General features: G+C 40.1%; 1 protein-coding gene across 6 annotated transcripts in view; it reads left to right on the top strand.

Annotated features, from left to right (window-relative positions):
* FRMD3 (FERM domain containing 3) overlaps positions 1-22,774 on the top strand; it is a 314,195-nt gene that overhangs the window by 136,906 nt on the left and 154,515 nt on the right. For 5 of the 6 annotated variants that reach the window (XM_060301068.2, XM_060301071.2, XM_030832772.3 and 2 more), the window contains exon 2: positions 17,794-17,898. In XM_060301068.2, coding sequence (XP_060157051.1) covers positions 17,794-17,898 — 105 coding nt within the window. Of the gene's footprint in view, positions 1-17,793; positions 17,899-22,774 lie in introns of those variants that run through there. The other variant, XM_060301070.1, reaches the window with a different exon arrangement.

Here is a 22,774-nt window from a genome sequence, read left to right as displayed (position 1 = left end):
ATGTAAGTGGTTTTGAATTTATCCATAAACCATTCAACAATTCTTGTTCCAGCTGCTTTACGTCATCACCTTGGATGGGCCAAGATCTGCCCTGTCAGATTAGCTTCAGAAAATAGAGGATCCCTCTGCCCAAGGCTCTTGACAGATAGACAGGACTGTGAAGGGGATCCATGCTTAATTGGTCCCCAGTTTTTTTTTAAACTATTGAGCTCAGTGTAGACATCTGTATGCAATTTCAGGAGGAATTCTATCTTCCCTATTAAGCTCCTGGGTGTATTACGAATTCCATAAACAGAAATGACCTCTTTGCTCTCCCTGTATATGAGTGGCAGCTCCTAACTATGTTTTTCTTGGAGGCCTATATTCGCATATAATTGTTAGAATAATATGATCGGCAGGTGATTCCAGCTGTTTCATAGACTCCAAACTCACTGAATTCCTTAAGTTGTTACAGAGAGGCCTAAGGTAAAATGTGAAGATTGTGAAATGGGTGGCAATATTGTTGTTCTAGGTGAATATTTAAAAAATACTCTTGTGGAGGGCAAATCTGGCATATTATGCTAATTAAGTTCAGTGTTAGACCAACCTTAGTGTGATAGGTATTAGGATTCTTTTTATTATTATTATTTTGAATTTTATTTTATTTATTTATTTTTTTGTACAGCAGGTTCTTATTTGTTATCTATTTTATACATATTAGTGTATATATGTCAATCCCAATCCCCCAATTCATCCCACCACCACCGCCTCCACCCAACCCCTCACTTTCCCCCCTTTGTGTCCATACATTTGTTCTCTACATCTGTATCTCTATTTCTGCCTTGCAAACCAGTTCATCTGTACCATTTCTCTAGATTCCACATATATGCATTAATATACGATATTATTTATTGTTTTTCTCTTTCTGATTTACTTCACTCTGTATGACAGTCTCTAGGTCCATCCATGTCTCTACAAATGACTCAATTTCGTTCCTTTTTATGGCCGAGTAATATTCCATTGTATATGTTTGCCACATTTTTTTAAACATCTTTATTGGAGTATAATTGCTTTACAATGGTGTGTTAGTTTCTGCTTTATAACAAAGTGAATCAGTTATACATATATCCCCATATGTCTTCTCTCTTGTGTCTCCCTCCCTCTCACCCTCCCTATCCCACCCCTCTAGGTGGTCACAAACCACCTAGCTGATCTCCCTGTGCTATGCGGCTGCTTCCCACTAGCTATCTATTTTACGTTTGGTAGTGTATATGTGTCCATGCCACTCTTTCACTTTGTCACAGCTTACCCTTCCCCCTCCCCATATCCTCAAGTCCATGCTCTAGTAGGTCTGTGTCTTTATTCCCATCTTACCCCTAGGTGCTTCATGACCATTTTTTTCTTAGATTCCATATATATATGTTAGCATATTTGTTTTTCTCTTTCTGACTTACTTCACTCTGTATGACAGACTCTAGGTCCATCCACCTCACTACAAATAACTCAATTTTGTTTCTTTTTAGGGCTGCATAATATTCCATTGTATATATGTGCCAAATCTTCTTTATCCATTCGTCTGTTGATGGGCATTTAGGTGGCTTCCATGACCTGGCTATTGTAAATAGTGCTGCAGTGAACATTGGGGTGCATGCGTCTTTTTGAATTATGGTTTTCTCTGGGTATATGCCCAGTAGTGGGGATTGCTGGGTCATATGGTAATTCTATGTTTAGTTTCTTAAGGAACCTCCATACTGTTCTCCATAGTGGCTGTATCAATTTACATTCTCACCGACAGTGCAAGATGGTTCCCTTTTCTCCATACCCTCTCCAGCATTTGTTGTTTGTAGATTTTCTGATGATGCCCATTCTAACTGGTGTGAGGTGATACCTCATTGCAGTTTTGAATTGCATTTCTCTAATAGTTAGTGATGTTGAGCAGCTTTTCATGTGCCTCTTGGCCATCTGTATGTCTTCTTTGGAGAAATGTCTATTTAGGTCTTCTGCCCATTTTTTGATAGGGTTGTTTGTTTTTTTAATATTGAATCTCATGAGCTGTTTATATATTTTGGAGATTAATCCTTTGTCTGTTGATTCATTTGCAAATATTTTCTCCCATTCTTATGGTTGTATTTTTGTCCTGTTTATAGTTTCCCTTGCTGTGCAAAAGCTTTTAAGTTTCATTAGGTCCCATGTGTTTATTTTTGTTTTTATTTCCATTACTCTAGGAGGTGGGTCAAAAAAGATCTTGCTGTGATTTATGTCACAGGGTGTTCTTCTTATGTTTTCCTCTAAAAGTTTTATAGTGTCCGGTCTTACATTTAGCTCTTTGACTCATTTTGAGTTTATTTTTGTGTATGGTGTCAGGGAGTACTCTAATTTCATTCTTTTACATGTAGCTGTCCAGTTTTCCCAGCATCACTTATTGAAGAGACTGTCTTATCTCCATTTTATATGCTTGCCTCCTTTGTCACAGATTAGTTGACCATAGGTGCGTGTGTTTATCTCTGGGCTTTCTGTCCTGTTCCACTGATCTGTGTTTCTGTTTTTGTGCCGGTACCATATTGCCTTGATTACTGTAGCTTTGCAGTATAGTCTGAAGTCAGGGAGTCTGATTCCTCCAGCTCCATTTTTTTCCCCTCAAGCTTGCTTTGGCTATTCAGGGTCTCCATACACATTTTAAGATTTTTTATTCTAGTTCTGTAAAAAAATGCCATTGGTAATTTGATAGGGATTGCATTGAATCTGTAGATTGCTTTGGGTAGTATAGTCATTTTCACAATGTTGATTCTTCCAATGCAAGAACATGGTATATCTCTCCATCTGTTTGTATTGCCTTTAATTTCTTTCATCAGTGTCTTATAGTTTTCTGAGTACAGGTCTTTTGCCTCCATAGGTAGGTTTATTCCTAGGTATTTTATTCTTTTTGTTGCAGTGGTGAATGGGATTGTCTCCTTAATTTCTCTTTCTGATCTTTCATTGTTAGTGTATAGGAATGCAAGAGATTTCTGTGCATTAATTTTGTATCCTGCTACTTTACCAAATTCATTGATTGGCTCTAGCAGTTTTCTGGTGGCATCTTTAGGATTATCTATGGATAGTATCATGTCATCTGCAAACAGTGACAGTTTTACTTTTTCTTTTCCAATTTTTATTCCTTTAACTTCTTTTTCTTCTCTGATTGCCATGGCTAGGACTTCCAGAACTATGTTGAATAATAGTGGTGAGAGTGGATATACTTGTCTTCTTCCTGATCTTAGAGGAAATGCTTTCAGTTTTTCACCATTGAGAATGATGTTTGCTGTGGGTTTGTCCTGTGTGGCCTTTATTATGTTCAGGTAGCTTCCCTCTATGCCCACTTTCTGGAGAGTTTTTATCATAAATCGGTGTTGAATTTTGTCAGAAGCTTTTTCGGCATCAATTGAGATGATCATATGGTTTTTATTCTTCAGTTTGTTAATATGGTGTATCACATTGATTGATTTGTGTATACTGAAGAATCCTTGCATCCCTGAGATAAATGCCACTTGATCATGGTGTATGATCCTTTTAATGTGCTGTTGGATTCTGTTTGCTAGTATTTTGTTGAGGGTTTTTGCGTGTATGTTCATCAGTGATATTGGTCTGTAGTTTTATTTGTGATATCTTTGTCTGGTTTTGCTATCAGGGTGATGGTGGCCTTGTGGAATGAGCTTGGGAGTGTTTCTTCCTCTGCAATTTTTTGGAAGAGTTTGAGAAAGATGGGCGTTAGCTCTTCTCTAAATGTTTGATAGAATTCACCTGTGAAGCCCATCTGGTCCTGGACTTTTGTTTGTTGGAAGATTTTTAATCAAAGTTTCAATCTCATTACTTGGGATTGGTCTGTTCATATTTTCTATTTCTTCCTGGTTCAGTCTTGGAAGGTTATACCTTTCTAAGAATTTGTCCATTTCTTCCAGGTTGTCCATTTTATTGACATAGAGTTGCTTGTAGTAGTCCCTTATGATGCTTTGTATTTCTATGGTGTCTGTTGTAATGTCTCCTTTTTCGTTTCTAATTTTATTGATTTGAGTCCTCTCCATTTTTTTCTGGATGAGTCTGTCTGTTGTAATGTCTCCATTTTCATTTCTAATTTTATTGATTTGAGTCCTCTCCATTTTTTTCTGGATGAGTCTGGCTAAAGGTTTATCAATTTTGTTTATCTTCTCAAAGAACCAGCTTTTATTTTTATTGATCTTTGCTATTGTTTTCTGTGTTTCTATTTCATTTATTTCTGCTCTGATCTTTATGATTTCTTTCCTTTTACTGACTTTGGGTTTTGTTTTTTCTTCTTTCTATAGTTGCTTTAGTTGTAAGGTTAGATTGTTTACTTGAGATTTTTCTTGTTTCTTGAAATAGGATGGTATCGCTATAAACTTCCCTCTTAAAACTGCTTTTGCTGCATCCTATAGGTTTTGGATCATCATGTTTTCATTGTCATTTGTTTCTAGGTATTTTTAAATTTCCTCTTTGATCTCTTCAGTGATCTCTTGGTTATTTAGTAACGTATAGTTTAGCCTCCATGTGTTTGTGTGTTTTATGGTTTGTTTTCATCTTCACTCTCATTATTCTGAATTTTTTTTCTGGAAGGTTGCCTATCTCCACTTCATTTAGTTGTTTTTCTGGGGTTTTATCTTGTTCCTTCATCTGGTACATAGTCCTCTGCCTTTTCATTTTGTCTATCTTTCTGTGAATGTGGTTTTTGTTCCACAGGCTGCAGGATTGTAGTTATTCTTGCTTCTGCTGTCTGCCCTCTGGTGGATGAGGCTATCTAAGGGGCTTGTTTGGTATTAGGATTCTTCACAAGCATTCCATTTCTCATCCTTGTGGGCACATGATGGAATTTCATTTCCCTCTGCTCGTAAAGTTAGGCAAGATTTTTAACTTGCTTTGGCTGATGAGGTGAAGTGACATTTTTTTTTATTGAAGTATAGTTGATTTACAATATTGTGTTAGTTTCTGCTGTACAGCAAAGTGAGTCAGCTATATATATATATATTTTTTCAGATTCTTTTCCATTATAGTTCATTACAAGATATTGAATATAGTTCCTTGTGCTATACAGTAGGACCTTGTTTATCTATCTTATATATAGTAGTTTGTATCTGCTAGTCCCAAACTCCTAATTTAACTCTTCCTGCCCCTTCCCCTTTGGTAACTATAAATTTGTTTTCTATGTCTGTGAGCCTGTTTCTGTTTTTTAAACAAGATCATTTGTATAACTTTTTAAGAGTCCACTTACAAGTAATATCATATGATATTTGTCTTTCTCTGTCTGACTTACTTGGTATGATAATCTCTAGGTCCACCCATGTTGTTGCAAATGGCATTATTTTATTTTGTTTTATGGCTGAGTAATATTCCATTGTGTGTGTTTGTATGTGTGTGTGTATATATATATATATATATATATATATATATATATACACACCCCATATGGAAGTGACATGTTGCCAAGCATGTATGGGACTCACCACATTCCCTTCCCACTACTCTGGTGATCATTGAAGCTGTTGTCAAGAAGAATTCATCATTTGGAGTCCTTAAGCTATGATGAGAAAAGCCCTCCCCTACCAATCAACATTGACTGTGTATTATAGGTAAGAAGTAAACCTTTGTGCTATTAGCCCACTGACATGTTGTAACTGTTTGTTACTGCAGCTTAACCTAGCCTATCCTGACTGATACATCTTGGCTCCAACTCTTGATTTTAAGTCTCAGTTCACCAGTAATTCATGTTATTTCATTTTAACCTCTCTGAGCCTCAGTTCCCCCATTTCTGAAATGAAGTGTTTGGATCAGATTCTCTCTACAGTACCTTCCAACTCCAACATTCTCTAATTCTTCCCCTTTTAAATGAAAGTATTACTCCTTTTGATAATTTTGGTCTTTTTTTTTTGGACTGAGAGGCTGGAGTTAAAACCTGAATTTTGCCATTTACTTGCTGTGTGTCTTTGGGCAAGTTACTCAGTCACTCTAAGCTTTATCTTCCTTTCCTAGAAAATGGAAGAGCAGCTAGCTCCTGGAACTCATGTGGATTAAACTGGATGACTAGTTGAGGTAATTTATAGAGCATGGCCCAAAGTGCCAGGCACTCAGGGGTTTCTAAGCAAATACCTGCCGATTCCAATCTCAGAAGAGGAGGTGTTGCTAGCATCTCCTCTCCTGATGATGGGGCTCAGGGAGACCAAGAGGCACAGAGGGGTTGGCCTGTCTATTTCACAACACTTGTTAGAGAAACAAATGTTGCAGGTCATAGGATAGACTAAGGGAAAAAACAGGTGTTAAGTGAAGATGTACTTAAATTCTGGAAGTATTGATTAATGAAGACAGCTTGAAAGCCCTTTGCTTAAAATCTTGCCTCAGCTGCTGGAGTGGAGTTTGCTTAAAACGGTACTTTTCCCCTTTGGAACTTTAAATAATGAAAGAGAAGATCTTTATGTTCACTTTGATTTTGAATAATTACAAGATTATTTTGTTGAATTTATTTCCTTGGTCTGTCTCCTGAGTTGCAGTTTTTATGTTCATGTCCCCTGAGGTGCTCTGCTGGTTTCCTTCTTCCCTCCCTCCTCCCTCCCCAACCTTTTTCTTCTTACTTTTTAAATTAATAGACTTTATGTTTTAGAGTATTTTTAGGTTTACAGAAAATTTGAGCAGAAAGTAGAGTTTCTATACAATCATCACCCCCACCCCCAGTTTCCCCTGTTACTAACATCTTGCATTAATTAGTGTGGTACATTTGTTAAATTGATGGACCAATAGTGATACATTATCGTTATCAACTAAATTCCATAGTTTATATTAGGGTTCCACTTTGTGTTACACAGTTCTACGGATTTTGACAAATATGTTATGTCATATATCAACCGTTAAAGTTTCATACAGAATAGTTTCACTGCCCTAAAATTGTGTGTTTCACCTATTCATTCCCCTTCCCACTGCAGTAGCCACTGATCTTTTTTACTGTCTATATAGTTTTGCCTTTTCCAGAATGTCATTTGTATGCAATATAATAGGTAGCCTTTTCACACTAGCTTCTTTCACTTAACCATTTGCATTTAAGATTCCTTCATTTTTCATGGCGTAAAAGCTAATTTCTTTTTATCACTGAATAATATCCTATTATATGGATGTACCAGTTTGTTTATCCATTTACCTATTGAAGGACATCTTGGTTGCTTCCAATTTTTGGCAGTTATGAATAAAGCTGCTATAAACACTTGTGTACAAGTCTTTGTGTGGACATAAGTGTTTGACTCATTTGGGTAAACACCTAGGAGCAAAATTACTGGATTGAGCTTACATTTAACTTTGTAAGAAATAGCCAAACTGTCTTTAGAAGTGGCTGTACCATTTTAGATTTCCACCAGGAGTGAATGAGAGTTCCTGTTGCTGCACGTTCTTGTCAGCATTCGGTGTTGTCAGTGTTTTGGATTTTAGCCATCTAATAGGTGTGTGGTGGTATCGCATTGTTGTTTTAATTTGCAAGTCCCTAATGACATACGATGTGGAGCATATTTTCATGTGTTATTTGCCATCTGTATATCTTCTTTGGTGAAGTGTCTGTTAAGATCTTTTGCCCACTTTTAAACTGAGTTGTTTGTATCATATTGCTGAATTATAAGAGTGCTTTGTATATTTTTGGATACAAGTCCTTTGTCAGATATGTGTTTTGCAAACACTTTCTCCAAGTCTGTGGCTTATTTTTTCATTCTCTTAACAGTTTCTTTTGCATAGCAGATGTTTTAAATTTTAATGAAGGCCAACTTATCAATTTTTTCTGTCACAGATCATGCTTTTTGGATTGTATCTAAAAAGCCATTACAAACTCAGGTCACCTAGATTTTATCCTGTGTTTCCTTCTAGAGGTTTTATAGTTTTGTCGTTTACATTTACGTCTATAATCCATTCTGAGTTAATTTTTGTGAAGGATGTAAGGTCTGTGTCCAGATTCTTTTTTTTTTTTTTTTTTTTGCATGTGTATTTCTAGTTGTTCAGCACCGTTTGTTGAAAAGACTGTCCTTTCTCAATTGAATTGTCTTTGCTCCTTTGTCAAAGATTAGTTGACTTTATTTGTGTGGGTCTATTTCTGGCCTCTATTGGTGTGGGCTCTCAATTCTGGTTTTTGCTTTATTTGTCAATTCTCCTGCCAGTACCACACTGTCTTGATCACTGAAACTTTGTAGTTAGTCTTGGAGTTGGGTGGTGTCAGTCCTCTGACTTTGTTCTTCACCAATATTGTGCTGGCTATTCTGGATCTTTTCCTCTTTCTGTAATAATATTAGAATCAGATTGTTGATATACACAAAGTAACTGCTGATATTTTGATTGGGCTTGCTTTGAATTTGTAGATCAAGCTGGGAGGAACTGACATCTTGGCAACATTGAGTCTTATCTACATTAACATGGAATATCTCTCCATTTAGTTAGATCTTCTTTTGTTTCTTTCATCTGAATTTTGTAGTTTTCCTCACATAGATTTTGTACACATTTGTACCTAAGTATTTAACGGTTTTGGTGCTAATGTAAGTGGTTTTAATTTCAACTTCCAATTGTTCTTTGCTAATATATAGGAAAACAATTCACTTTTGTATATTTAGCTTTGTATCCTGCAACCTTGCTATAATCACTTATTAGTTCCAGGAAATTTTTTTTTTTGTCTGTTCTTTTGGATTTTCTACATAGATGATCACTTAATCTTCAAATAAAGACAGTTTTATTCCTTCCTTCCCAATCTTTTATTTCCTTCTTATCTTACTGCATTAACTACAACTTTCAGCATGTTGTCAAATAGAAGTAGTGAGAGGGGACATCCTTGCCTTGTTCTCGATCTTAGTGAAGAAACATCTGGTTTCTCACCATTGAGTACGATGTTAGCTGTAGGTTTAAAGCATCTAGTTTTTCTCCATTAAGTATGATGTTAGCTATAAGATGTTCCTTATCAAGTTAAGGATCTTATTTCTTTTTAATCATTGGCTATAATAACCAAATCAAGCAGACCTGGGTTTAAATACTGACTCTGCTACTTTCTAGTTGTGTTGACCTTGAATAAGTTAATTAGGCTGTCTGAGCCTTTGAGTTCTCAGCGTGAGTTTTTTTTAAAAGAACACTTTTCGAAATTGTGGAAAGGTTTGGAGTTGGAAAACCCTAAAATTATTCAGAGGTGGGTGCCTTCAAGAATTGGGCTCGGCAATGGCACTACACCCTGATATAGGAAGAAGAATAAAAGATGTGGAAGGAAGAACCTTTTGAGTACTGAGCAGTGGCAGAAATTGCTAAGAACAGCTGACACGTCAAATATGATTCCCCAAACATTGGGATGGATCTGTGTGCCAGTTAGAATAGAAACGGCCCTCTGATTGAGCACAGACACACAAGCCATCCTTTAGGATGAAAGCTGTGGAACACGGGAGAGGTAACTGAGGTGGAAAACACCCAGAAGAAAACAAAGAGATGGAAGCATTACTGATTCCAAACCACTCTGCCTGCTTAGCCATATGACACTCCTTCAGAAGACACCAGTCAGGACTTGGGCAGTGGATTGGCCAACCCATGCTGGCTGCTTTACCTTCTGTAGATGCACTGTTTCTTTGTCTTTCTTCCATAGGGCCCCTTTATCTTCCCCAGCCTTGATACTACTAAGCCTCTAGCTGTGAGGATGGCAGTCTATTTCTGTCTCCTCAGAGTGTGTACAGGCTGCCATAGAACTGAGATAGGCAGTTGGTTTTGACTTTCTACCAAAGACCCTGGTGGGTCTAGGTGACCACTTGTGTCTTGCCTGTATTTTTTTAGCCAGATACTTTCAGGCAATTATTGGTTTTTTCCCCCCAGTAAATGTCTGGCTTTGGTAGTTGTTTTACTATTTTCTAGCTTTTCAGTCACTGCTACAATCATAACCATGCCTTCCCTTCCCCCACCTTATGAATATGTATGGTCCACAAAAATGCCTTTAATTGATCTAGCCTATGTTTTCCTAATTATCTTAGCCGTAATATACTGATTATTACTATAAAGCAGATGTGTATTCGGAATTAGGTGCTCCAGCTTCTGGAAGCCTTGGTTTTACCTTTCCTACATCTGAAAATATTTGAATAACACAAATCAAAACAACTTTTAATTTCTGTGTGAGAACCACAGATTGAACCATGAGAGATCCCGCTATTCTTTTTTTCCTTTACATTTCTCCCCATTTTAAAAGCTTTAATATTACTTCTTTCCTCACTGTCTGAGGATGATGCAATTTTCTGAATATATGTCACAGCCAGTTATTAAATACCAGTTACTGGCTTCAATGGGAAGGAACAATTAACAAAGTGAAATATCACTTGCTATTTAAATTCCAATTATAAAAGCTGATTTCTTTCTACAGAGTTGCTCTGTTTTGGTTAAAGCTGTGGTGCCCACCATAACAAAAAGTATGAATTTACATAAATATGCTTGAATTTTTAAAGCACAGATATAAACAGAGCATTTTTATGTTATTCAATCAAGCCATAATCTTTCTTAAATTAACAAATGCTTATTCTTCACAAGAGAAGCAGAACTACTTAGTTTGCCAGTTTCTCATTAGTATTCTTTGTTCATCTGTCAGTGAAGGTGAATGGATTGAGGCCCTTAATTCATGCAAGAAATGCAACCACCTGTCCCTAGAAGACACGCTTCTGGCAGCAAAATGAGTGTTCAGTTGCTGTTTCAGGCCTTATAATTGTCTAGAGGCCCCACTTGGAGTTTCTAGGTATCCAGATGGGAATTAGATTCTTCCTTCCCAGGAAGAAGACTTAGCAGAGACTGACAAGTCTGCTCTTCCTTAGATGTGCATCCACGGGGGCTGCCCCTTTTCAAGAGCAACTCCTGCAAGCATAGAGTGCCGAACAAAAGGGCCCTTTGAACAAGAACCTCACAACTTTTATTACTAGAAAGCTAGGTCTGGCAGCCCCACTTCTGTTTGTCAGAGAGGGTTCCTGGGGTCACAGTACCAGCCCCAAAATGAACTGTTTCCAGCATCCTGGTCGATGCCCTCATTCTTCAGACCATTGGCTGCTCCCCTCATCTCAGTGATCCTCCCTGAAGTCTGGTCTATGTTGGACCCTTCTTCCCTCAAAGGTCCTAGGATTTCAGTGGCTGGATGGCCTCAGAGGGCAACTCAAAGCTGTGTCCACTGAGGACTTTTTCTGGCTGTGAGGGTGCTTCTGAGCAGTTCCAAGGAAAACTCTTTCAAGGAACCCTTTCGAAAGCCTCTAGTTTGCCTCAGGTCAGGGTTGTAAACTCAAATTCCTCTGGGGATCAGGGAAGTAAGGGAAGTGGAAGATGTGGAAGATGATAGAACGGATGCAAGACCCCCAACTCCCCCCACCCCCGCCGCCAGAAGGGGCAGCCATTCCCGAGCTCAGCAGACCTTCATGGCCTAGTTTCCAGACCCTCCACCTTTTCACGAGCAGCCAGCATCCAGATTTCATGTGCAGTCTCCCAATTTAAAGGTACAGAAACACTGTGCTGGCCAAATAGAACCTGTCGGTAGATGGACTTAGCTCTCTGGTTCATTAGTCAATAACCTCTAATTGTGTTTCACACCAGCACTATTGTCCTTTCTGTGCTCTCCTACTTGGCCTGAGGCACTGGTTTACCTTCTCTCCAGAGTCAACACTTTGGGTGCAACAAGCAGAAAAATCAACTTGTACTGGCTGAAAAAACTAGGAATTTTGTTGGCATCCTTGGAAGTTCACACTTAGCGTGAGCTTCATGATTGATCATCTGGAAACACAAGCTCCACTTTCCTTGTAAATATTTTGGCTCCACCCAGGGTTACCTTCATCCCCAAGCTGGTTTCAGAATGGCTGCAGCAGTTCAAGGCCTCACGCCTTTATGTCACATCATCCAGAGAGAACGGAAAGTCTCTTCCATAAGCTCTTTCAGAAGAGTAAACAAGAGCCGTCCCAGAAAACATGGTCAATTGCTCCCCATGTCTCATTGGCCTAAACTAGGTCCTGTGTCCTTTCCTGAGCCAATCAGACAAGAGGGATGAGATTACCCTTATACCAGCTGAGCTTGAGCCCCGGAGGTAAGGGTGGGTTATAGTTTCCTGAGGCTTATGGGCTTTGCGTCTACCTGTGTGTGTATGTATGTATTAGGTGTGTGCACACATATGTGCATACCTGCCCAAAATCTGGGTTCTATTAAGAAAGGCAAAGGGGTGAATGGATGCTGGGCAATTAACCAATGACGTCTATGATAATGTGGTTTGTATTTTATAAAACTGCGTCTCTCTAGGTCTGGTGTGGTGGTTGATAACCCAGTGCTTCTTCCTGCCAATGTCCAAATTCTAGTAATTGGGGCACTTGATACTGTTCCCAAATCCTCATGTTGTTGTTTTTCTTCTGTCTCCGCATAGAGAATAGGGGTCAGATAGGCAAATTGAGTTCCTACAACTGCTTGGGCACTGTGTTGGACCTGGGTTTGACACACTTACAAACAAACTTAACTTTTCTGAGTCCCTTTAAAAAATCTGTAACACGGGGAGGACATGAATTACCTCAGTGTGTTATCCAGAGATTAAATGCAAGTATGTAACACGGTTCTTGGTGTACAGTGTTTAATATAAAGTAATTATCATTATTATGTTGAAACCTGCATTCCTGAAGTTACCTTTTCAAACTTTAAGTGTTGGTTTATAGCAACACATTAATTATTTTGGGGGTTGGTACTCTTTTCCTCATTTAACCAATATCTAAAAGGTATGAAAATGTCTTGAATATATATATGTATATGTATATATGTATGTATAACTGAATCACTTTGCTGTACACCTGAAATTAACACAACACTATAAATCAACTATATTTCAATACAAGTTTTTAAAATTTTTACATAAAAAAGGAATACTTCCAGCCAAACAAACAAACATCTTGACCTAGTGTTTTAGGAATTAAGGATTAAAATCTGCCATACTTTTTCAATGAAGACAAGCCATGGCTGACTTAGCCAGTTGACTTTGCTTGTTCTTTTTCTTTAAGCACAAATTTATTGTTATTTTAGCTTTGCCATTGAACCAGGGAGTTGAAGTAAATGAATCACCAGCAATTGGCTGCCAGAGGAGTTAAGCAAAAATAATGAGCTCTTTGTCTCTTTGTTCACTTTCTCACCCACACAGGCCAGTTCTGGGAGGTCAACGCTATTCCTCTTAACTTCTTTATATCTTGATCTGTGAAACTGGAGACAAAGACTTAAGATGACGATAATTCTTAATAGTATTAATAATGGCATCTTACATTGGTATCGTGCTTTGCAGTTTGCAAAAATGCTTTCACATTTTACAAACCACAGGGTTTTAAGGTCTGTGAGATTATAAATTGTGTTTTGCTCACTCTTTCTCTCTAATTCCTATCCCAATGCCTGCTGTATAATAGATGCTTAACAAATATATGAATGAACCTCAAAATAATCTGGTGGGGTAGATTTGGAAGTTATCATTGTTATTCCCCTTTCATACAAGAAGCAACTAAGCCTCAGAGATTTCATGACTTGCTTAAGGCTTTCTAATACATGCTTTGGGGTGGCGTGGAGAGATGGGATTTTCTGAAAAATAATCTGGTTTGTGATTACAAAAATTAGGTTCCTTTCCAGTCTGTGGGAGAGAACGCTGAGAGAATGTGGGATTATTGCAAGGAGTTCAGGGATCCACACGCATACCAAGAATTGTCCACAAACACTGGACAAAGACGTTGGAGAGAGGGCCTAGCCCCCTTCATACTTTGAGGTTTCTGGGGTAAAGAAATCCCAAACCAAACCCTCATACATGGCAGCCCAGTTTATATCAGCACATCAAACTGTCTGTGGTGAGAAACTAGAACTAGATCTTGTTCCCCCAATCTGATTTGGGCTAATACTTGTAGAAAACACAATAAAATAAATTACTCTTAATTTCTCCACTTATGAAAGACTGGTAACAAAGATTTTACATTCCAGCACTGTCCACAGACCACACCTTGGCTAGATTGGTTTAGATTTTTAACACATTAAAAATATTACAACTATATTTACAATATTTTAGTATAGTCTTTATAAAAATGTCAATTCACTGTGCACTATAGGTGGTGAGAGCCAGTATTGGGACACCAGTTTAACTATGTATGGTGAACAAATTATTCTTTCAGCCCTGAGATTGTATAACCTCATTTAGAGATGGCATCAAAAGTACATATTTCTGGAATCTAAAAAAAAAAAAAAAGTTTATGAAGAACCTAGGGGCAGGATGGGAATACAGAGGCAGACCTACTAGAGAATGGACTTGAGGACATGGGGAGGTGGAAGGGTAAGCTGGGACAAAGTGAGAGAGTGGCATGGACATATATACACTACCAAATGTAAAATAGATAGCTAGTGGGAAGCAGCCACATAGCACAGGGAGATCAGCTCGGTGCTTTGTGACCACCTAGAGGGGTGGGAGGGAGGGAGACGCAAAAGGGAAGAGATATGGGAACATATGTATATGTATAACTGATTCACTTTGTTAAACAGCAGAAACTAACACACCATTGTAAAGCAATTATACTGCAATAAAGATGTTTAAAAGAAGAAGTCTATACTTCAGGCACTTTCTTGAGGCATAACATCCAGCTGGCCCCTGTAGGAGGCCCTGCTCACACATTTGTGCCCTATTGTTTTCCACATGTGTGAAATGCTGTTGTGATTAATAAAACACAACTTGGGTAACAGCTCTAAGGAAGTTATATTAGCTATTTGATTTTTCTTCCCTCTTCAGTTGGTACTGGAAATATAACTAATACCTTGTCGGAGAATCAACAAAGTTTTGACATTATAAAGAAGTCCTTATACTTGAAATCTTTGGTTAGCACTTCTCCGTGTAGACCTTGATGGATTAGGGTGAAGGCTGGCTAATTGTACTAAGTTTGAGGAGTCTCTAACACGAGGACTGTGTTGTCTTACCTGAGGCTCACTGTTAGTTTCCAGAACCCAAGTTTTTCATGAGAGAAAGCAGTGCCCCATTTATTCATTCGATCACACTCAGTGTGCCAGGTACTGGCTTAGGTAGCAGGATAGGGTGTGAACAATGGCCTCTCCCCTCAGAAACACCAGGAGGAAGTGAATGGAGGCTTTGGGTTAGTTCAACAGAGTTCCAGCAGTGGGAGGTAGGGGGAAGAACCACTGCTCACCCCCAAGCTGAAGTGAGATGTGTGAGGCTGGCAGCTGGCTTCTGCACCCTCACATAACATACCTGAACAAACTCTTTCAACTCTTGGTACTGGGCCTGGGTGGCCTTTTGTTTAGTGCAAGAGCTGGGCTTAATGCACAGAAATGATAATGATAGGTACTTACATGACTTAAGAACATTGTCCAGCTCTCCAGGCAGGAGTGGAACAGAGCAGAACGTGAGGCTGTAAACTGGCTTCCTTGGCACGAAGCAGCGACATAGAGCATCTCGAGAAGATGAGGTTGGCTGGCAGCCTGCAGATTCAGGGGAAGTTTGTGTTCTCTAGACTGGAAAAACCTTTGATTTTTCTGAGTTGAGGAATGGACAGTTCTCACGGGAAAATGGGCATTTTTCCTAGTGGGCTCTGGAGACAGGTACAATTTTTGCACTTTTCCCATGTTGGGAAAATTCCTCTAGACCAGTGCTTCTCAAACTTGCATGAGCATATGAATAACTGAGGGAAATGCAGGTTAGGTTAGGTTGGTCTGGGACAGTGCCTGAAATTCTGTGTTTCCAACAAGCTCCCTCCCAGGTGATGCTGAATTTGCTACAGTATTGCTGGACTGAGGGTGGTGCTCTGAGGAGCAGAGATCTGGAACCCACCTGGTGGCCTGGACCCATGGGAACTGGCCTCACCTGCTTTTGCAGAAGGCATTGACCCCTGTTTCAGACGCAGTTGTATTATCCAGTCATTACATTGTCTGCTGTGGTATTTCCTTCTCTCAAGGATCTTAGGTAGTCTGAGATATTGCTGTAGAGTATATATTGGTTGCTGTGTTTAATCATTAAAAAAAATAATCTTTGTTGTGCATCAGAGTACTACATCTTCTTCAGGGCACAGTAGCTGTCATACACAATCAAGGTCCCACGTCATTACAAGGCATTGCCTTAACCCCACATGTCTTGTTTGTCTCGCATATGTTGGGGGTAGTCCACCATAGTAAATTTTGCTTTGGAGAACTTGGCAATCCAATCATAAAATGATGAACTCACGTGTTATGTTCAGTGATTTGATCCTGCAGCAACCTCTCAGATGGATGGGTTGCAGAATAAATCTATGAAAGGAACTATATCCATTGATTATATTCTGGGCATTGAATTTAGCTGTCATCAGATACAGCTTGTCGTTTGAGCCTTCTGGGTTAAAAACAATTACAGAAATCTAAAAACAAGTTCCATTTTGATGTTTTGTTCCCTGTGAGCTACGTCAAATGGGTTCTTTTATAAAGAAAGTAAAGGTTCGAAGCTCATCCAAAATTATACTCAAAAGTGATTTCAGGGAAATGGAGGCTTCATATCACAGTATGTGCTTATAAGCCCCAGTCCTTTGTTCAGTGCGGTGCATCCCAGGCCAGCGTCAACTCCCCAAGCTGGTGGTAGTGGTTTCTAAAGAAAAGATAATCAGGTAGCATAGACCAAACTGATCTTCCAAAATTATTTTTAGTGGATTGGAAGAGTGGCTTCACTTAATGTCTCTGATTTCTTCATTTATTTTTGTAGGTCACATTCCATCCCTAAAACATTCCGTGGGTCTGTCAGCAACTTTGATTGAAGCAGAAAGTTATCAAATGTCCTGATGAGGGCTTGGAAGGGTCTTTGCTCTTAAGGAGTTTTGTTGTAATGGTATTTACCTTAATCAGATTTGGCTAATACTTCTCTTACTCACAGAGTTTTAGAAGGAAAAATAATCTAGCCAACTTAGAAATCTAGTCCAACCAACTCATTTTACCGATGTGGAAACAGCTGGGGAGTTTGCTCAAGGTCACCCAGACCTGTCTCTGAATCCCAGTCCTGGACTCCCCGCTCCAGTCTACCTCAGTGCCTTTCTATGTTGATTTATGGGTGTGATATGGAGGCTGTGAGGCCTGAGGCAGCAAGTTTTCCACCTTTCCTGGTGGGAGTTGGGGTGTTCTGTCTGATACATTCATTGCATTTCCATACCATCCAGACCCTGTGTTCTAGCAGGGTCACAGTACATTAACCAATGTTGCAGAGAGGCAAAGTGGCATGGAGCCTGGATTCTGTAGCCTGGTGACCTGGGTCAGATCCTGCTTTGCTCCATACATGTTGTGTGACTTTGGGTAAGCCACTGAGCCTCTCTTCAGATATAAAATGGGACCTTCCTTGCAGGATTGTTGTGAGGACTGAATGAGCAGTTAAAGCAAGCAGCCAGGTGCATTGTATTTGGAATCGTGTGTGGTTTTACAAACGGTGGATCTCTACTAGGTATTGAGTTGTGAAATCAGTGTTCTGAATCATAAATAGCATTAGAAAAATTAAATGGCATATGCTAGGATAAAATAGAACATAGTAGAGTGTGTTGCACCTAGGCAGGGTATTGTTTGGTATCCTTTTGGTTCCCCTTTTTGGTGTTCCTTTGGTTGTGTGTGTGTGTGTGTGTAATGGCTTACAGTATAAAATGAATTTCTCACTGTGGATTGCAGTTAAGAGTTTGGAAGCTCCTGCTCCAGAGAGCAGGGTGAGTGAATTCATCTGTCTTAGCACAGATGTATTAGAGTGAATGAGGCACATTTTAGACCTCAATGTACAAGGCAAACTCTGGCTGAAACATAAATGTGCTTCTTTTGCAGAGGGAGACCAAAGGGCAGTTTCTTATTGACCACATCTGCAACTACTACAGCTTGCTGGAGAAGGACTACTTCGGCATTCGTTTTGTGGACCCAGAGAAGCAGCGGGTAAGAGCTGACCACTATCTGGACCCATTCTGGGAGGGTCACTCAGGCTTTGGGGTGCTGAATAGGTTCTTCTCAGAGCAGTTGTGGTGCACTTGTTCTCATGGTTATTGACCACATGAAACTTACCAGCCTGGGTATGTGTTTGTGTACGCACGTGTGTGTGTGTGTGTGTGTGTGTGTGTGTGTGCGCGCGCGTAGTTGTGTATAAGAATCTGGCACTGTTCCCACTGGACTGAATGAGATGGGGGAAGGGAAACTTAACATTAGGGCATTCCAGAAAGCTGCTCCCACCTGGTTGAAGAGAGAATGTTCTTGTGCCCTTTGAACCCAGAGTTTGCCAAAGCTTCTCAAACAGTGGCTACATAAAATCTCATTACAGAGAAAATCCACCCCTCACTATAAAAAATTATTGGTAGAGAGAGGAACAAACGGGTGACTGTTTTAATGGCATGAGGTTTTCTTTTGGGGATGATGAAAATGTTTGAAACAATATAGGTGATAGATATACAACATTGTGAGTGTACTAAATGCCACTGAAGTGTACGCTTTAAAATGGTTAATTTTTTTTTTAAATTTATTTATTTATTTAGGCTGTGTTGGGTCTTCATTTCTGTGTGAGGGCTTTCTCTAGTTGCGGCGAGCAGGGACCACTCTTCATCGCGGTGCGCGGGCCTCTCATTGTCGCGGCCTCTCGTGTTGCGGAGCACAAGCTTCAGCTGCGCAGGCTCAGTAGCTGTGGCTCACGGGCCGAGTTGCTCCACGGCATGTGGGATCCTCCCAGACCAGGGCTCGAACCCACGTCCCCAGCATTGGCAGGCAGATTCTCAACCACTGCGCCACCAGGGAAGCCCTAAAATCGTTAATTTTATGTTAATTTTACGTCATTTTTTAAAAAGCTTTGGCAGATGATGGGTTAAGATAGTTTGCAAGCTGCTCCTTGGGCATCACTAAAGTTGACAGCCTCCATTGTATTCCTGCTCCTGGACACACCTATCCTTCCTGGTCTCTGTTGATGCATAAGAGTGAGCAGCGGAGTCTTGGCTTTTGAGCCAGTGTACCAGCCTACGAGTGTTCGGGTATGCCATGTGCTGAACTCACAGTGATGTGTGTCCCTCACATCAAAAGACCCCAGGAATCTCCATCCCAGCTCCTACCACCTAGGGTTTCTCATTCCTCAACCCTACTGTGGGTCCCAGCTATGGGTTAAAAGGCCCTGTACCTGCTCCAGCCTGTGTTTCTTACCCTGCCCTACTGACAAGCAGGGCAAAGTGTGAAGGGGTTAGCTGGGGATGACTGCCTTCTTTAATTTGCTCTCCTCCTTACCAGTGTCTCTGGTCATCTTGCTGTCCCCTTTTCCCCTCCTCACAACCCCACCTGGTTCTTGGTTTTGTATTTACTGACTAATACAATGAGGGAGAGACTCACAGAGTGTATTTTTGTAAAGGAGGAGGATGTTGAAGGAATAGATTAATCTTCTGAAACATGGAGAATCTTATTGACCTCTCAGTAGGACCTAATCCTCTATAAAGGGATATAATGCAGTGGCTCAGGAGAAGGAGATTTGGGTTTCCTGTAGCACTCGAGGAAGCCTTGAATGGGCCAAGCATTTATCTGAATGAGAGGAAGGTAGCAGGACACCATGAGGATGTAGAGCTGACATGAGATCACGGAGGGAATTTGCGTGGTGTTTACTACTGAGTAACAGTGATTCCCAGACCTGGCCCTGCAACTAAGTCAGTTTAGGTATTTGCTAAAAATGCTTAGTGTGGACCTTATTCTAGACCTCCTGAATCGGAATTCCTGCGGCTAGGGTCAGGAGATGTATTTTAAGACATCTTGATTCTAATTTTGATGCATTCATCCCAGCTTTGTCTCCTGACTGGTTTGGGGGACCATGGCATAAAGATGTTTATAGACATAATTTCTTATGACCTATGAATATCTTACCCTTGTATGGAGGGAGAAACAGGCTCAAAAACATTGTTACTTGCCCAAGGTCCCACAGGTAGTAAGTGATGCAGTGAGTATTTGAATTTAGAATTATGGTTCAGAGTCCCCATGGTCAAACAGGCTCTGTGAACTATATTAGTCATCTAAGCACGACTGAAAATAGATTATTTTTGTGCAAAATTCTAAAAAGCCACCTGCGGAAGTAACTCTGGCTACCATTAGTTGAGCATTTATTATATGCCAGGGATTTTATCATATGATCTTTAGTGTTCCCCAAAACACTTCAAGGAAGGGGAAACTGAGGCACAGAGAGGGTCAGTGGCTTGCCTATGGCTAGTAATTATAAGAGGAAGGATGGACTCTGAACCCATACTCTTTCCATTTCATCTCTCAGGTGAAAATTTGAAACATAGCCTAGACTAGGGATCTGTAAACCCTTTCCGTAAAGGGCTAGATAGAAAATATTTGCAGCTTTGCAACTCAAAAAACTTCTGTTGTAATTACTCAATTATTAATTTCTAGTGGAAAATGGCCATAGACAATACCTAAATTAACGGATGTGTCTGTGTTCCAATAAAACTTTTTTCCAGGGCTTCCCTGGTGGCGCAGTGGTTGAGAGTCCGCTTGCCGATGCAGGGGACATGGGTTCGTGCCCCAGTCCGGGAAGATCCCACATGCCGCGGGGCGGCTAGGCCCGTGAGCCATGGCCGCTGAGCCTGTGCGTCCAGAGCCTGTGCTCCGCAATGGGAGAGGCCACAACAGTGAGAGGCCCGCGTACCGCAAAACAAACAAACAAACAAACAAAAAACAAAACTTTTTTCCAGTGAAAGTATTTCACAAAAATAGACAGTCGGCCATAGTTTGCTGACCCTTAGTCTACACAATAGCTGGACACCATTTAAATGCATAAGCCTTTTTCATTCCTCTTGACCCTCTCGTTGGGGAGATACTGGATAAAATATTAAGCAAAGTCTTTAGAATTAGAATCAGGGGTATCAATATGAACCCATGTTTTTTAATATACATAGATAAATACAGAAATAAATATAAGGGGTGTGTGTGTGTGAGTGTGTGTGTATTAGGGTGGGGGGTTAGTAAGTATACATATATTTCCAAGTCCCACCTGCTGAGATGACTTAGAGGCAATGACACCACTGTAGTAATAAGTACACCTAGCCTTCAGATCTTGGTTTCAAATACCATGCTCTAATAAAAGGAAGAAGGGCTCCTTGCAGAAAAGGCTGATTCTTGGGCTGGAGTAGTGAAATCACAGGGTGAGCTTGGAGTATCTTGTGGTACCAGGAAGTAAAAAATTACTCAAAAAACAAAATGTAGGGCACTAGGAAAGGCACAGAGCCAATGTGAAAGAACTGCCAATGACCAAAACTGGATCAATTGGAGTTCAAAAACAAGTGACAGGGGGCTTCCCTGGTGGCATAGTGGATAAGAATCCTCCTGCCAATTCAGGGGACATGGGTTCTAGCCCTGGTCCGGGAAATTCCCAAATGCCACGGAGCAACTAAGCCCATGCCCCACAACTACTAAGCCTGCGCTCTAGAGCCTGTGAGCCACAACTACTGAGCCCATGTGCCACAACTACTGAAGCCTGTGTGCCTAGAGCCTGTGCTCTGCAACAAGAGAAGCCACTGCAACGAGAAGCCCACGCACTACAACGAAGAGTAGCCTCCACTCGTTGCAAATAGAGAAAGCTAACGCACAGCAACAAAGACCCAATGCAGCCAAAATTAATTAATTAATTAAAAAAATAACAATAGCATTGGATTATAATCCATAGAATGAAATAAATATCAATGAGACTATACTGATATAAATAAATAACTGCATAAATAAATAAAAGGGGGAGAAGAGGCAGCTCTTCCTTACAGAAGAATTCCAATTAATTATTGTAGGGGGAGTGAGAGAAATAGAAATCTCTATTTCTAGAGATTAGAGCGCCAAATAATTAGAGCGCCAAAATAATAATTGTTGTGGGCAAGATTGATCAATGAGTGCTAAAATTAATGGGCAACAGTTTGAGGAGAAGCAGGATATTTGCACAGTCTCAGGGAATCCTCTTCCCTCCTGCCCTGAGCCCGGTATTTTTTTTTTTAATGTTTTTTTTTTGTTTTATTTTTGGCTGCATTGGGTCTTTGTTGCTACGTGCGGGCTTTCTCTAGTTGCGGGGAGCAGGGGCTACTCTTTGTTGTGGTGTGCAGGCTTCTCGTTTCAGTGGCTTCTCTTGTTGCAGAGCACAGGCTCTAGGCACATGGGCTTCAGTAGTTGTGGCACACGGGCTTAGTTGCTCCGCAGCATTTGGGATCTTCCCGGACCAGGGCTCGAACCCGTGTCCCCTGCATTGGCAGGTGGATTCTTAACCACTGCACCACAAGGGAAGCCCGAGCCTTGTATTTTTCAATTATTGAAACAAGGGGAAAAAGAATAACTTTATAGTGGAAAGACTTGGCAGACACCACTTTAACCAAGCGATCAGGGTTAATATCAGCAATAAAAAGAAATACCAATGTCATGGACTCCCCCATACCATGCACTGAGAAGGCACTCTGTCTCTGTGGTATCCTTCGCAACAATGTATAACCTCATTCAAATCTGGAGGGAACATCAGACAAACTAAAGGGAGAGACATTCTCCAAAACAACTTACCAATACTCTTCAAAGCTGTTCAGGTCATGAAGGACAAGAAAAGATTGGGGAACTCTCACAGATTAGAGAGATGCATCAACTAAGATAATATGGAATCCTGGATTGGATGCTGGAACAGAGAAAAGTGTAGTAGTTGGGAAAACTGGTGAATTCCAGATTAAGTCTGTAGTTTAGTTAATAGTATTGGGTTAATATTAGTTTCTTAATTTTGATAATTGCTTATGGCTATATAAGATGATAATACTAAGGTAGATGAGTTGTTATG

This window comes from Globicephala melas, chromosome 6, assembly GCF_963455315.2.
Source record: "Globicephala melas chromosome 6, mGloMel1.2, whole genome shotgun sequence".
NCBI lineage: Eukaryota > Metazoa > Chordata > Mammalia > Artiodactyla > Delphinidae > Globicephala > Globicephala melas.
Note: the sequence above shows the minus strand (reverse complement) of the source record. Positions and strands in the feature narration are given on the sequence as shown.